The 15,213-nt window shown below is 38.3% G+C and overlaps 2 protein-coding genes across 2 annotated transcripts in view; both read right to left on the bottom strand.

Annotated features, from left to right (window-relative positions):
• LOC119492980 (actin, non-muscle 6.2-like) overlaps positions 1-15,213 on the bottom strand; it is an 840,607-nt gene that overhangs the window by 409,057 nt on the left and 416,337 nt on the right. The window lies entirely within an intron of this gene.
• On the bottom strand, positions 3,816-13,854 carry rnf214 (ring finger protein 214). The gene is made up of 7 exons (XM_037777884.1): positions 13,714-13,854; positions 13,375-13,586; positions 6,524-6,753; positions 6,302-6,435; positions 5,970-6,198; positions 5,676-5,885; positions 3,816-4,828 (listed from the first exon to the last, which is right to left on the bottom strand). The coding sequence occupies exons 2-7, from the start codon at positions 13,583-13,585 to the stop codon at positions 4,013-4,015; spliced, it is 1,830 nt and encodes a 609-aa protein (XP_037633812.1). The 5' UTR covers position 13,586; positions 13,714-13,854; the 3' UTR covers positions 3,816-4,012.

The raw sequence follows: 15,213 nt of genomic DNA, 5'->3' as shown, positions 1-15,213 counted from the left end.
ATCTTTTTTCATGCTGGATGACTTATTTCTGAGAAAATTGAAAGCAAATCTCTGGTAAACAGCAGATTTAAAGTGGTGCTTCTGTGTGATTCTTTGTGGAGAAACTCAGTTTTATCAATCAGTCAACTAAATGATTAGTCCACAAAATTGAGGACAAATAAAAAACAAAATTTCTTTTAAAAAAAATCGACTTGTTTCTTCGACTTGTTTGTATCTTGAAACAAGAAAGAAAAATGTAATAATTAAATATAAATGAAACTTCATCAAGAAAACTTGAAATAAGTAGATTTTTATTGGAAAAAAAGTTTAAATAATATTCCTGCATTAGAAACTTTGTTCTGCTTGTTTTCACTCAATTACAGAGAAAAATGACTTCAATTCTATTTGTTTTGATATACCATCAAATGGTAACAGAAGTTATCTCGAGACGCTGACCTGATGAGAATGATTTTTATATGCAGTGAACACGGACCCAATATACCACATGGTGGGTGTTTTGTGGTGGACTTTTCCTTTAAATAGAAGGTAACGATCACAACACGGAGCCTCGTGTCGTAAAAGTTTGTCTCTCAGTTATTGTTTTGAGAGCAGACGACGGCAGAGACTCAAACCTCTGATCGCTCATTCTCCCTCCGTCCGTTATCTCCTCCTGAATGAAATAATAGTCAAATAAAACCCTCTCATTTTGCTGAGGGGTCCCCCGGGAGCCTCTGGAGGGGCCCCCCGAGGGTCCCCAGACCCCACTTTGGGAGCGGTCGGCCGGGCCCACGTTTACAGGCTGCGGTAATGATGCTTGTTTGTCCAGCGGTCTGTAAATCACACCGACATTAGAGCTGTCACAGGATCCACTGGAGACACAGCAGACCATCACTAATACCCCCGAACCCTGGAGACGCTCCCCACTGGATCTATAACACCGGACAAACACAAAAAAACACACCGCTACGGCGAGGCTGCAGAGGGACAAAAGTAGTTTTAAACCATTACAGACCATCTTTAACAGGAACCTCTGGAGGTACAACAGCAGGTCATTTAGGATTAAAACCTGCTTTAAAACAGAGATGTAGTTAATTTAATTTACATAATTTAACCTCTGTGGCCTCGGCTGCAGGATGGAAAGATTTACACATCCTGAGACAAGTTAAGATGCTGACTAACAGCGTTACTAATAAGTGTTAAATTAGCATTTACATATTAGCTAATCAGCAACTTTCCACAGACTTCAACCATAGACGTCCGACAACCGTAGATGTCACCCACATGTTTGTGGACTGTCGTTTTGAAGCCTGGAGTTCGGCATTTTGGCCGTCACCATCTTGTAGTGTGTTCCAATCCGCGTACTTCTGTACTTACACTTACTATTTTGAGTGCATAAGTGTGTTCACACTGTGAAGTACGGCAAAATGCAGTGCACTCAAAGTACCCGGAAGTTGTACTCAAAACGGTCAGATCGTTGAGTGTGGAACGCTGGACACTTTCCACATTCAACTGTCGCCATCTTGGCTACGTAGCGGAAGGGGCGGAGCCACGACCACTATTCAAACATACGTAGATAACAGAATAAAACAATACGTAAACATACCGGTGCATTTTCAGCCAACGGGAGGACACATCGTCATTTTTTTCAGAAGATATTTTGGCGGGAAGCGAGCCGCGGTCAAATGTTGCGATCGTCATTTCCGGTCAGTGCGCCGCAGAGTATTCGATTTGAGACGATCCTACCCCGTTGAAATTTACGCACTACTCAAGTGAGTACAGAGTGCACAGAGTGCACTACATTGAAGTGTACTTCTGGAAGTACGTGGATTGGAACACACTCTTGGTTTTCGGCTGTCACCACATGTTTTTTTGATTGTCGCCAGTCGGTTTTTAGCCATCATGATATTGTTTTTTGGCTGTAGCCATCTTGGTTTCTTGGCCGAAACCATCTTGGTTTTTGACCGGCAAAAAAAGTTTTGCTGGTCACCTGTTTCACAGATGGTAAAAATAAATGAAGGAACTTAGAAAGATGATCGAGGCAAACCCTTTTGTACCTGATCTTCAGCCATAAACACAGGAGAGAAAACATTTTATATCAGATTTAGAAAATGGATCACCAGATGTTTTTTATTCATCTTTCTGGCCTCTCAGGGCTTCCGTACATTTGGGTCAATTAGCAGGATTCTTACATTTTTTTTACTATTTAACTTTCTCCAGTATTTGTTTCTTCAGACAGAAAACAACCACCACCTCCTCTCCTCCACCCTCGGCAGCGTTTTGTCTTTATCCTCTGCAGCGTTCTTCATTCATTACAGCAGCTTTACTGGGAGACGAGCAGCTTTTATTGGCACCGCTGCCTGTAAAATCGGCCGAGAGACTAACCTTTAAACTGGGAGAGAGAGAGGGAGAGTGTTTGTTAGAGGAAAGATGGACGTTCAGACAGTAAACAGGAAGCAGCCCACAAATACACACACTGTCATTATTCCACACACAGGACTGCAGATAGACACATTTTCAGCACTCTGTGTGTGTGTGTGTGTGTGTGTGTGAGTGTGTGTGTGTTGTGATATTTATTGGGAAGCGACGGCTCCTTTAACCTCGCCCATCGACCGCCCAGCGCTCCCATTAAGGCTGACTGGGATGTCCACAGGGAGAGACAATGTGAGAGTGTGTGTTTGTCTTCGGAGGGGAATCTTTAAAAGGCAATAGGTTGTTTGTTGGAGTGTTTATGGGTTGATACCTCCGCCTGAGTGTTTGGATGTGTGACTCTACAGAGAGAGTATTTATAGTGAAGTGTGGACTGTAACTAAGAGAAAACCAGGTCTTTACGTCAGAGAGTTTATTGTTATTACGTATGATTTTATCATGTTTTAGTAAGAAGGCTCCTGTTTTCTGATGTTTACTGTTCAATCTTACATCTTCACATTAAATGGAATATCGTTATTTCATTTCTTTCCGAGAGCGAAAAGAGAAGATCGATATCAATTTCATGTCTGCGTATTAAAGGGCAACTTTGGTATTTTTCAACCTGGACACTATTTTTGGCCGTCGCCATCTTGGTTGTTGGCAGTCGCCATCTTGGTTTTTGGCCGTCGCCATCTTGGTTTATGGCCGTTGCCATTTAGGCGAAAAAGGCAGAAGAAAAGTCCAACATTTCCCTAAGAATTCTGAAAAATGTCAGAAAAAATCCGTAAAAATGTCGTGTTATCTGATAAACTGTTAGCATTTCATATTTAGCATTAGGCCTGAATATAAAACCTCAACAATTCTCTCAAAATCAAGAAGTCAAGTAGTGAAAGTTAACATGTTTTTATTTATTATTTGATCAAAATTACAACTTTACCGATATCAATTTTAATTTGGCAAACTTGTTGTTTGGCTGCGTGTGATGAGACAACAAACAAACAAACAAACACTGATGCGTTGAGAAAATTATTAACACATAAAAATTGTAAGAAAAAAAAGCAGGTTCTTGTTTTCCAACCGTGTTAACTGTTGCTCTTAGTTGATTTAACATGATCAATCATACGTATTGATCTGTATCTCAGGTTGTATTTTACAAAAAACGTCCTTTGAAAAAGCACATCTGTTGAACGTATCCAGCTCAGCCGCACAGCAGTTTGTGAAATAGTCACGAAATTTAATTTATTGATTTGTGTACATAGACATGAATCTATCACAAACCAGAAGTCAACGTTGATTTATTTGTGACGTAACTTTCGTACTTAAGTTACGTCACTTCCGGTGTTATTTTAACCCAAATAATTTCCTAAACCTGAGTAGTTTTATTTTGAAAAGACGGGAGCAGAAATTGACACGTAGCTGACATTCGTAGGAAAAAGCACGATAAATCCGTTGTTGAAAGTCGCGCTGCGCGTCATGAAAATAAAAAGGGAGATTCGTCTCTATGTACACGAATCAAATAGATTCCATTTCGTGACTACTTCACAAACTGCCGTGACGCCGTGTTGAACATATCGGAGCACTTGTTGGCGTGGCACTGATGAGAGTCTGGTGGGAGTTTCCTGGCCGTTCACTTGGCCGGGCAGAAGGGGCAGGAGTTGTTCTTGCTGGACTGCAGCCACACCCTGATGCAGTCTTTGTGGATGGTGTGGGAGCAGCTGAGCGGGTGGCGGCTCTCTGGATCCACGTGGTTCTGGCACATCAGGCATAGTTTACGGGGCCCGACAGCCTGACCTCCACCTGCCGCCGCCGCCACCGCCGCTCTCTGCGGGGGGGGCGTCGGCCTCTGGATGGGGCCCGGAGGCGTGGGCCGGCTGATGGGCCCTGGGGCCGACCTCTCGTTCTGCACCAGCTTGAAGCCGACCTGCTCGATGACCTCCTCGAAGGACATGCCGGCCAGCGTGCCGCGGGAGCTCTTCACCTGCTGGAGCAGCGACGTCAGCTGGGCCCTGTTGCATTGTGGGAACCGAGCCCCGAGCTTCTCCAGGACCTTGTCCAGTTTGCCGGCGGGGGCGCCGGCGGCAGCAGCAGCAGCGGGGGGAGGCGGCGAAGGAACAGCAGGGTGGATCGGCTGAACGGGCGGGGACGGGGAGGCGCTGGGAGGCGGAGTCACCCTCATCGGAGCTCTGATGTGGGGCTGGAACTGAGGCGGCGGCGGCATGAACTGGGGCGGCTGGAGGGGGGGTTGGAACTGGTGAGGGGGTGGTGGGTGGCGGTAGTGGTGGCGGTACTGGGGATGGAAAGGGGGCTGGGGCGGGAACTGTTGCTGGTAAAAGTGCGGGTGTCTCTGGGGAGGGAAGGCTCGGTTCATTGGGATCGGAGGAGGAGACACCATGAACTGGGGACGGACCAGTGACTGCATCACCTGATTGAATCTCAGGTCAGCCTGCGGGACGAGAAACACAAGATAACATTAAATATGTTCAACCCTTGAGCCCTGAGACTTCTCCATAGTCAGTGTATCACCTACAGTAGGTTTACCTCCCCATCAGAAAGCCCTTTCTGACGGGGAACCGAAGCCGTTATCTAACCTCTCTTCAAAGCCACCAGACTCCATTCACAAAAACAGTCATTTTACCACCCAGAACACAGGAGTTACTGCTCTACCGCTGCCTCCATCCGTTAGTTTGTGTTATAAAACACCAGTCACACAATAACACAAACAAACTATCTGATCGAGGCAGCGGTAGACCAGCGGAGTGAACCCTTCAGGGTTTTTCCGTCCTACGAAGGTGGTTCACTTCTTATCGGGGTAGATCGCCATGGTAACTGATGCTGAACACGTTCATGTTCCAGATTAGAGATCAACTCGTATAAAAGCACCGCCTACTGACCAATCAGAGCTTGCAGTGCGTAGATCGTATGATAATATCACAAAGACGAAGACGTTTAAGTCATAATCCTGAAAACAACACAGTTTAAACTGAGGGATGCAGCGCTGCCTCTATCGGTTAGATTGTTTGTTTTTCTTGTGTGATTTTGGTGAATCTGAACTAACCCTTTAAAAAAAACAATGTCACACAATAACATGAACTAACTAACCGATCGAGGCAGCAGCTCCCGTGTTCTACGAGGTAAAATCACTGTTTTTGTCAATGGAGTCTGGTGGCTTGGAGGAGATTACATTGCTTTGCTCCCGTGCTGGTACTCCTGTCTGTTTCTCCAAACTCCATCTACTAACTATATTTCCCAGCTGCTTATGTCCTTTGTGGACATACTGTCTGATGTCTCACCATGGGGACCTGCGGCAGAGACAGCACGCTGATCCTGGGGAGGGACTCTAACTCTCGACCCTGCTGGAGCTGCTGCAGAATCTCCTGGAAACGGCTCTGGAGCTCCACCTGGTTCCTCCGGACCAGACTTTCCTTCTTCTCCCACTTCTGCTTCTCCAGAGGGTACTGCTGCGGGAACTCCACCCTGAGAGTGTTCAGGTACTGATCCACCTGGGGGTAACAGGTAACCACAAGGTCAGCGTCATGCAGTTAGTTATTCATTGGTTTTACATTGAAGCGCTGATGCGTGTATACCTCTCTATGCCATGCCTCGATGCGAGCCATGGCGACGTCTCTCTGCTTCTCCACGGCGGCGATCTCGTCCTGCAAGGCCAGCCGCTCGGCCTCCTGCGCCTCCTTCCTCTCTCGCTCCATCTCCTGCCTCAGCTCGTCCAGCTCCTCCCGACACCTCCGCTGCTCCTCGCTCTGCTCCTCCGTCAGAGCCGTTAGCTTCCTCTCGCTCTCCTCCAGCTCCTTGGCCAGCCTGGAGACGGAGAGGAGGAGAAGAGGAGTGAGAAGGAGAGTTCTCATGTTTCTGGGTATTAAAACTACAACGGCAGTACGACTGAAGCGTTCTCGGCCTTTACCTGTTCCTCTCCTCCTCGGCTCGGCTCTTCTCTGAGGTCATTTCCTGTTTCTTGGCTAAGAAGTTCTTCCTGGTGGCCTTGGAGTTGTTCAGCTGAAGTTTAACTCGCAGAGACTCCAGTTTGTCCAGAAGAGCCTGAAAACACACAGTGACAGTCTGACGGTGGGATTCTCTTCTTCTATGGTGCCTCTTTAAACAGTGTGTATAGGAGTGTCAGGCTCACCTGGTGCTGCCGGGTCGCCTCCTCCTTCTTCTTCTGCACTTGTTGTTTGTGTTTCTCGTGAGCCACCTCCTCCTCGTCCTGCTTCTTCATCAGGCCGTCGTACTGCGCCGTGAGGCTGGAGCCGTACGCCAACATGGCCGCAACCTGAGTCTCCCAGTCCGCCTCCGTGTTGATGCCCGACTCTGACGTCGTGCTGTCCGTCTGCACAGCCTGCGCCTTCTGCAGAAGCTCTGGGACAGGAAACACAACCAGTAAACAGGAGGAAACAAAACCAGCAAACAAGAGGAGGATAAACCAGTAAACAAGAGAAGAAAAACCAGTAAACAAGAAGAAGAAAAACCAGTAAACAAGAAGAAGAAAAACCAGTAAACAAGAGGAAACAAAACCAGTAAACAAGAGGAAACAAAACCAGTGACAAGAGGAAACAAAACCAGTAAACAAGAGGAAGGAAAACCAGTAAACAAGAGGAGGAAAACCAGTAAACAAGAAGAAGAAAAACCAGTAAACAAGAGGAGGAAAACCAGTAAACAAGAAGAAGAAAAACCAGTAAACAAGAGGAAACAAAACCAGTGACAAGAGGAAACAAAACCAGTAAACAAGAGGAGGAAAACCAGTAAAGAAGAGGAAACACAACCAGTAAAGAAGAGGAAACAAAACCAGTAAACAAGAGGAGGAAAACCAGTAAAGAAGAGGAAACACAACCAGTAAAGAAGAGGAAACAAAACCAGTAAAGAAGAGGAAACACAACCAGTAAACAAGAGGAAACAAAACCAGTAAACAAGAGGAGGATAAACCAGTAAAGAAGAGGACAAAATGAGACGGACGACTCCTGATATAGTCCGTAAACGAAGAGGGAACATCTGGTGACTAAATATGAAAACATTACAATGATTTGAAGACTCTGGCTGGATTCCTCTCCACCAGGAACAGCCGCTGAGGCTCATGGGTATTGTAGTATTTAGAGGCTTCATCCTCATGTGGTGGTGTTTACCGTGTTCACGAGAAGAGTCCATATGAACGCCCCCTTCTTGTTACCCACTTGCTAGCTTGCTAAATCGTTAGCCTCTGTGGCTTCTAGACGCCGTCAGTAACGTTAACATTGCCGTTGCTTAGCAGCAGTGATCTTCACGACTTAACCACTTCAACGCCAAGAATATCGTGTACACCACTTCCCGTGTTGTAAACACGAGCTCACCAGTTTCATTTGAAGGAACCAAGAGACGGAACATAAAGATGGACGACATCACAGCTCCCTAAAGTGAAGCCAAAACATCTGGATCGCCCCCTGGTGGCTGGCTGCGATACAGGTCATAAAGCCCTCCATGTTAGCGGATGGGACATCGGCCAAAGTACACGTCAAATCATTTTTTTCCAAAGATGGTTTCTGTCATTTTAGGTAGTTCTCATCACGCTACATGTTTCTGATAGGTTTGGTTTTAGTTTAGAGATGTCATGATCAAAAACTCACGACGGCGTCTCCCGCATCCGGATATTTTGGCTTCACTTCCGTACAGTGTGGTCAGTCCATCTTTATATACAGTCTATGCCTGCATCACGTAGTGGCCGGCGTGATCACTGGTGTTAATCTGTCTCACAGTTTCCACATGAAAGTCCTTTAAAAGACTTTGAGTTATTTTAGTCTTCTTCATCCTCTCTCTGAAGAGTTTGAGTTTCTATCTCTCACGCCATCAGACGGTGAAACGCTCTGTATGAGTCAGGTCTGGATGTTTTTTAACCGCTGATGAGCGGGGGGGATTACGTCACTTAAGGTACATTTCTGTATTTGAGCTTGCACGGTGGATTTCAACATGTTTTTTATGTATTTCTTATGTTTTAAGTCCGTCTGTGAGACCAGTTTCCCCTCCGTCTCTATGACAGAGACGTTAAAGATGAAGCTGAAAGTGATGTTATATTATTATTATTTAATTCTTGCAGCTGGTTAAAGTGGAGCTTTATAATGCTGTTATGTAAGTACTATATGTTCTTCAGTTATGATCAGTATCTTTCACCCTGGTGACTCTTCAACCACAGCAGGAGCATCTGATGAGTATCTGACTGACTTCCTGTTCGTTCTAACGTTCTTCTCAGGACAATTTGTGTCTCTGATATTTATCTTTAATAACAAGAATGATGTAACTTAAAGTTAGATATCAGAGGTGGAAAGAACATTTACTCAAGTTCTGTACTCAAGTACACATTACAGGTACATTTACTGCTCCTTTATTCTACTCTACTACATTTATCTGACAACATTAGTTACTTTGCATGGTCGAATTAATAATACAGAATATAATTAAATATATTATGATGTAATAATATACGTTATTGATCCGTGTTACCAGCTACAATATTATATTATTATATTTATACTCCGGTACAATTACATTTCGCAGGCTTCCCTCGTTGTAGTTAACATTAAAACAAATCTTTGTTTCTTATAATTTGTAATAATTATAGTCTGTGGTTGCGGTCTTTAAAGTGATGAACACGTGAATTAAAATCCAGTAATATAATATAATATAATATAATATAATATAATAATATATAATATATATGATTCTGAAATGGGCCAGTCTGCATAAAGACTGCTTTTACTTTGGGTACTTTTAGTATATTTTGATGTTAATCATGATGCTTTTGTACTTTTACCACAGTAAACATTGGACTGCAGGACTTTTACTTGTAGTGGAGTATTTTCAGTGTCGTATTAGTACTTTAACTTCAGTAGATGATCAGTAAACAAGACGAGGAAAAAAGTAAATAAAAGGGTAAAAAAGAGTAAATAAGAGGAGGAAAAATAGATAAATTACTCATAAAATAGTCAGTAAACAAGAAGAGAAAATCTAGTGATCAAGAGGACACAAATGAGTGAAGTTTTGTATTTTCACAGTGTAGTTTTACTACTTTAACTTGAGTAAATGATGTGAATACTTCCTTTATAATCACTGTTATAACACTGTTATAATCACTGTTATAATCACTGTTATAAACACTGTTATAATCACTGTTATAATCACAGTTATAATCACTGTTATAAACACTGTTATAATCACTGTTATAATCACAGTTATAATCACTGTTATAAACACTTATAATCACTGTTATAACACTGTTATAATAACTGTTATAATCACTGTTATAATCACTGTTATAATCACTGTTATAACACTGTTATAATCACTGTTATAATCACTGTTGTAATCACTGTTATAATAACTGTTATAACACTGTTATAATAACTGTTATAACACTGTTATAATCACTGTTATAATCACTGTTATAATCACTGTTATAATCACTGTTATAATAACTGTTATAACACTGTTATAATCACTGTTATAATCACAGTTATAATCACTGTTATAAACACTGTTATAATCACTGTTATAACACTGTTATAATCACTGTTATAATAACTGTTATAACACTGTTATAATCACTGTTATAATCACTGTTATAATCACAGTTATAATCACTGTTATAAACACTGTTATAATCACTGTTATAACACTGTTATAATCACTGTTATAATAACTGTTATAACACTGTTATAATAACTGTTATAATCACTGTTATAATCACTGTTATAATCACTGTTATAATAACTGTTATAATCACTGTTATAATAACTGTTATAACACTGTTATAACACTGTTATAATCACTGTTATATCACTGTTATAATCACTGTTATAATAACTGTTATAATCACTGTTATAATAACTGTTATAATCACTGTTATAATAACTGTTATAATAACTGTTATAATAACTGTTATAATCACTGTTATAACACTGTTATAATCAGTGTTATAATCACTGTTATAATCAGTGTTATAATAACTGTTATAATCACTGTTATAATCACTGTTATAACACTGTTATAATCACTGTTATAATAACTGTTATAATAACTGTTATAATCACTGTTATAACACTGTTATAATAACTGTTATAACACTGTTATAATAACTGTTATAATCACTGTTATAATCAGTATTATAATAACTGTTATAATCACTGTTATAATCAGTATTATAATCACTGTTATAACACTGTTATAATCACTGTTATAACACTGTTATAATCAGTGTTATAATCACTGTTATAATAACTGTTATAATCACTGTTATAATCACTGTTATAATAACTGTTATAATCACTGTTATAATAACTGTTATAACACTGTTATAATAACTGTTATAATAACTGTTATAATAACTGTTATAATCACTGTTATAACACTGTTATAATCAGTGTTATAATCACTGTTATAATAACTGTTATAATCACTGTTATAATCACTGTTATAATAACTGTTATAATCACTGTTATAATAACTGTTATAATAACTGTTATAATCACTGTTATAATCACTGTTATAATAACTGTTATAATCACTGTTATAACACTGTTATAATCAGTATTATAATAACTGTTATAATAACTGTTATAATCACTGTTATAATCAGTATTATAATAACTGTTATAATCACTGTTATAATCAGTATTATAATCACTGTTATAACACTGTTATAATCACTGTTATAACACTGTTATAATCAGTGTTATAATCACTGTTATAATAACTGTTATAATCACTGTTATAATCACTGTTATAATAACTGTTATAATCACTGTTATAATAACTGTTATAATCACTGTTATAATAACTGTTATAATAACTGTTATAATAACTGTTATAATCACTGTTATAACACTGTTATAATCAGTGTTATAATCACTGTTATAATAACTGTTATAATCACTGTTATAATCACTGTTATAATAACTGTTATAATAACTGTTATAATCACTGTTATAATAACTGTTATAATAACTGTTATAATCACTGTTATAATCACTGTTATAATCACTGTTATAATAACTGTTATAACACTGTTATAATAACTGTTATAATAACTGTTATAATAACTGTTATAATCACTGTTATAATCACTGTTATAACACTGTTATAATCAGTGTTATAATCACTGTTATAATAACTGTTATAATCACTGTTATAATCACTGTTATAATAACTGTTATAATAACTGTTATAATCACTGTTATAATCACTGTTATAATAACTGTTATAACACTGTTATAATCAGTATTATAATAACTGTTATAATAACTGTTATAATCACTGTTATAATCACTGTTATAATCAGTATTATAATCACTGTTATAACACTGTTATAATCACTGTTATAACACTGTTATAATCAGTGTTATAATCACTGTTATAACTAACGGTTATAATCACTGTTATAATCACTGTTATAATAACTGTTATAATCACTGTTATAATAACTGTTATAACACTGTTATAATAACTGTTATAATACTGTTATAATCACTGTTATAATCACTGTTATAACACTGTTATAATCAGTTTATAATCACTGTTATAATAAACTGTTATAATCACTGTTATACATCACTGTATAATAACTGTATAATCACTGTTATAATACCTGTTATAATCACTGTTATAATCACTGTTATATCACTGTTATAATACTGTTATAATCACTGTTATAATAACGTTTAGAATAACTGTTTAATCACTGTTATAATCACTGTTATAATAACTGTTATAATCACTGTTATAATAACTGTTATAATCACTGTTATAATCACTGTTATAATCACTGTTATAATAACTGTTATAATCACTGTTATAATAACTGTTATAATCACTGTTATAATCACTGTTATAATCACTGTTATAATAACTGTTATAATCACTGTTATAACACTGTTATAATAACTGTTATAATCACTGTTATAATAACTGTTATAATCACTGTTATAATCACTGTTATAATCACTGTTATAATAACTGTTATAATCACTGTTATAACACTGTTATAATAACTGTTATAATCACTGTTATAATAACTGTTATAATCACTGTTATAATCACTGTTATAATAACTGTTATAATCACTGTTATAACACTGTTATAATAACTGTTATAATCACTGTTATAATCACTGTTATAATAACTGTTATAATCACTGTTATAATCACTGTTATAACACTGTTATAATAACTGTTATAATAACTGTTATAATCACTGTTATAACACTGTTATAATCACTGTTATAATAACTGTTATAATCACTGTTATAATCACTGTTATAATAACTGTTATAATCACTGTTATAATAACTGTTATAATCACTGTTATAATCACTGTTATAATAACTGTTATAATAACTGTTATAATCACTGTTATAATAACTGTTATAATCACTGTTATAATAACTGTTATAATCACTGTTATAATCACTGTTATAATAACTGTTATAATCACTGTTATAATCACTGTTATAATCACTGTTATAATCACTGTTATAATAACTGTTATAATAACTGTTATAATCACTGTTATAATCACTGTTATAATAACTGTTATAATCACTGTTATAACACTGTTATAATAACTGTTATAATCACTGTTATAATAACTGTTATAATCACTGTTATAATCACTGTTATAATCACTGTTATAATAACTGTTATAATCACTGTTATAACACTGTTATAATAACTGTTATAATCACTGTTATAATAACTGTTATAATCACTGTTATAATCACTGTTATAATAACTGTTATAATCACTGTTATAATCACTGTTATAATCACTGTTATAATAACTGTTATAATCACTGTTATAACACTGTTATAATAACTGTTATAATCACTGTTATAATAACTGTTATAATCACTGTTATAATCACTGTTATAATCACTGTTATAACACTGTTATAATAATTGTTATAATCACTGTTATAATAACTGTTATAATCACTGTTATAATAACTGTTATGCTGTGTTACCTTCCACTGTCATTCTAGCTAACGACAGCTCCAGATCCCGGTCCTGGTCCTCCAGGTCCTCGTCCTCCAGGTCCTGGTCCTCCAGGTCCTCGTCCTCCAGGTCCTCTAGGTCGTCCTCCCCGGTGTCCAGGTCCAGGTCCAGGTCGTGGTTCCGGGTCAGATGTGGGTCTGGTTCTGAGGTGAGGCTCGCTGTCTCCCCGCTCGCAGCCATGCTGACATGATGACATGAAACTACAAGTTACAGTTATCTCCTCAGAGCTGAGATATAGAAACTACATAAACAGTTAACTCTCAGGAGACTCTCAGCACATTAAACGCTCTTTAATAGAACATGTTTACCGGTTTTATCTGTAGTTTGTCTCCAGTTTAACGTTGTTTCCTCCTCCGGTAGAGAGAGCTGCTGACTGACTACACGGAAGTGAAGCGGTGCGTCGCTCAATATGATCCGGAGGAAACACCACACAAAGATCGTCTATGAGACCTTTTTTTTTTCTTTGAAAAACTTTATTGAACAGGCAATATGTCAACAGACAAAACAAAACCACACCAGTGGTGGAGAAAAAAGAGTAAATAAAAGGGGGGAAATACAGCAAACAAGAGGAGGAAAAAAAATATAAATAAGGGAAAAAATCAGTAAATAAGAGGAGGAAAAAAATAATAAATAAGAGGGGAAAAAGATGAAAAAAAATTTAAACTACTTTTTTTTTTCTTTGAAAAACGTTATTGAACAGGCGAAATGTCAACAGACAAAACCACACCAGTGGTGGAGGAAGTATTCTGATCATTTACTGCAGTAAAAGTACTAATACCACACTGTGAAAATACTCTGTTACAAGTAGAACATGTTACTTCTACTAGGTAAAGGTATGTAGCTTAAGTATAATCAGGAAAATGTAGGTTAGATAGATTGATAGATGTACTTTATCTCTCTATCTAATCTACATTTATTCAAAGTATGAAAGTAAAAGTGCTCAATGCAAAAAAATAAAGTTAATAAATAAAGTTCCATCTTATCTTAAAGGTCCCATATCGTGCTCATTTTCAGGTTCATACTTGTATTTTGTGTTTCTATTAGAACATGTTTACATGCTGTAATGTTCTAAAACCCTTTATTTTCCTCATACTGTCAGCCTGAATATGCCTGTATTCACCCTCTGTCTGAAACGCTCCGTTTTAGCGCATTTTGACGGAATTGCAACGGAGTTGCGTTGCCAGGCAACAGCTTGGGTCCATGTGTATTTCCTGTCAGCTGATGTTATTTACATACACTGCAACCAGGAATAAACTGGGACACATTTAGTATGTTTTTGTTTAAAATTGTGTAAAGGATCTAAATATTGTATATTCGTGACATCACAAATGGGCAGAATTCCTGACAACTTGTTTCAAATGCAGAGTTTCTGTATACGGGCTGTGTGTATTTCCCTGTGGATTGAGTGTTTTGATACTTTCACAGTATTTATATAGGACTAAAGCCTGCTTTATAATAAAAAAACATGAACATCTCACTTTTTTATAATATGGGACCTCTAAAGGGACTGTTTGTAACTTTTTAGGCGTATAAATCTACTGGGTCGGGATCCCATGCGCGCTCGCGTGTGGCCGGAGCCTCTCCTCCTCTGCCTGCTTGCCTTCACTCAGACAGCACGCGTTCTCGCTGTCTCTCTCCACCTCTCACGTGCATGCTGCTCACTCCACACTGCAGAAGAGTTAGTTTAGCTCTGAGAATATCTAGTGAATGTTCAGTGGACGTTTGTGCAGAAATAACTGCTGCAGCTCCTCCAGACCAACAGAGGTTTCCCGTGTCTTGTGAAGTGACGGGGCTCCGCAGAGAGAAAC

Source organism: Sebastes umbrosus, chromosome 8 (genome assembly GCF_015220745.1).
Source record: "Sebastes umbrosus isolate fSebUmb1 chromosome 8, fSebUmb1.pri, whole genome shotgun sequence".
NCBI classification, from domain to species: Eukaryota; Metazoa; Chordata; class Actinopteri; order Perciformes; family Sebastidae; genus Sebastes; species Sebastes umbrosus.
The sequence above is the reverse complement of the archived record's forward strand: the minus strand, read 5'-3'. Positions and strand labels throughout refer to the sequence as shown.

Excerpts from the sequence above, each read along its gene's own strand:
- rnf214 (XM_037777884.1), bottom strand. The coding sequence starts at position 13,585 with ATGGCTGCGAGCGGGGAGACAGCGAGCCTCACCTCAGAACCAGACCCA. Across the intron at positions 5,886-5,969 it reads TCGAGGCATGGCATAGAGAG|GTGGATCAGTACCTGAACAC; the intron begins GTATACACGCAT and ends TGTTACCCCCAG. Across the intron at positions 4,829-5,675 it reads CTCTGCCGCAGGTCCCCATG|GCTGACCTGAGATTCAATCA; the intron begins GTGAGACATCAG and ends CTCGTCCCGCAG.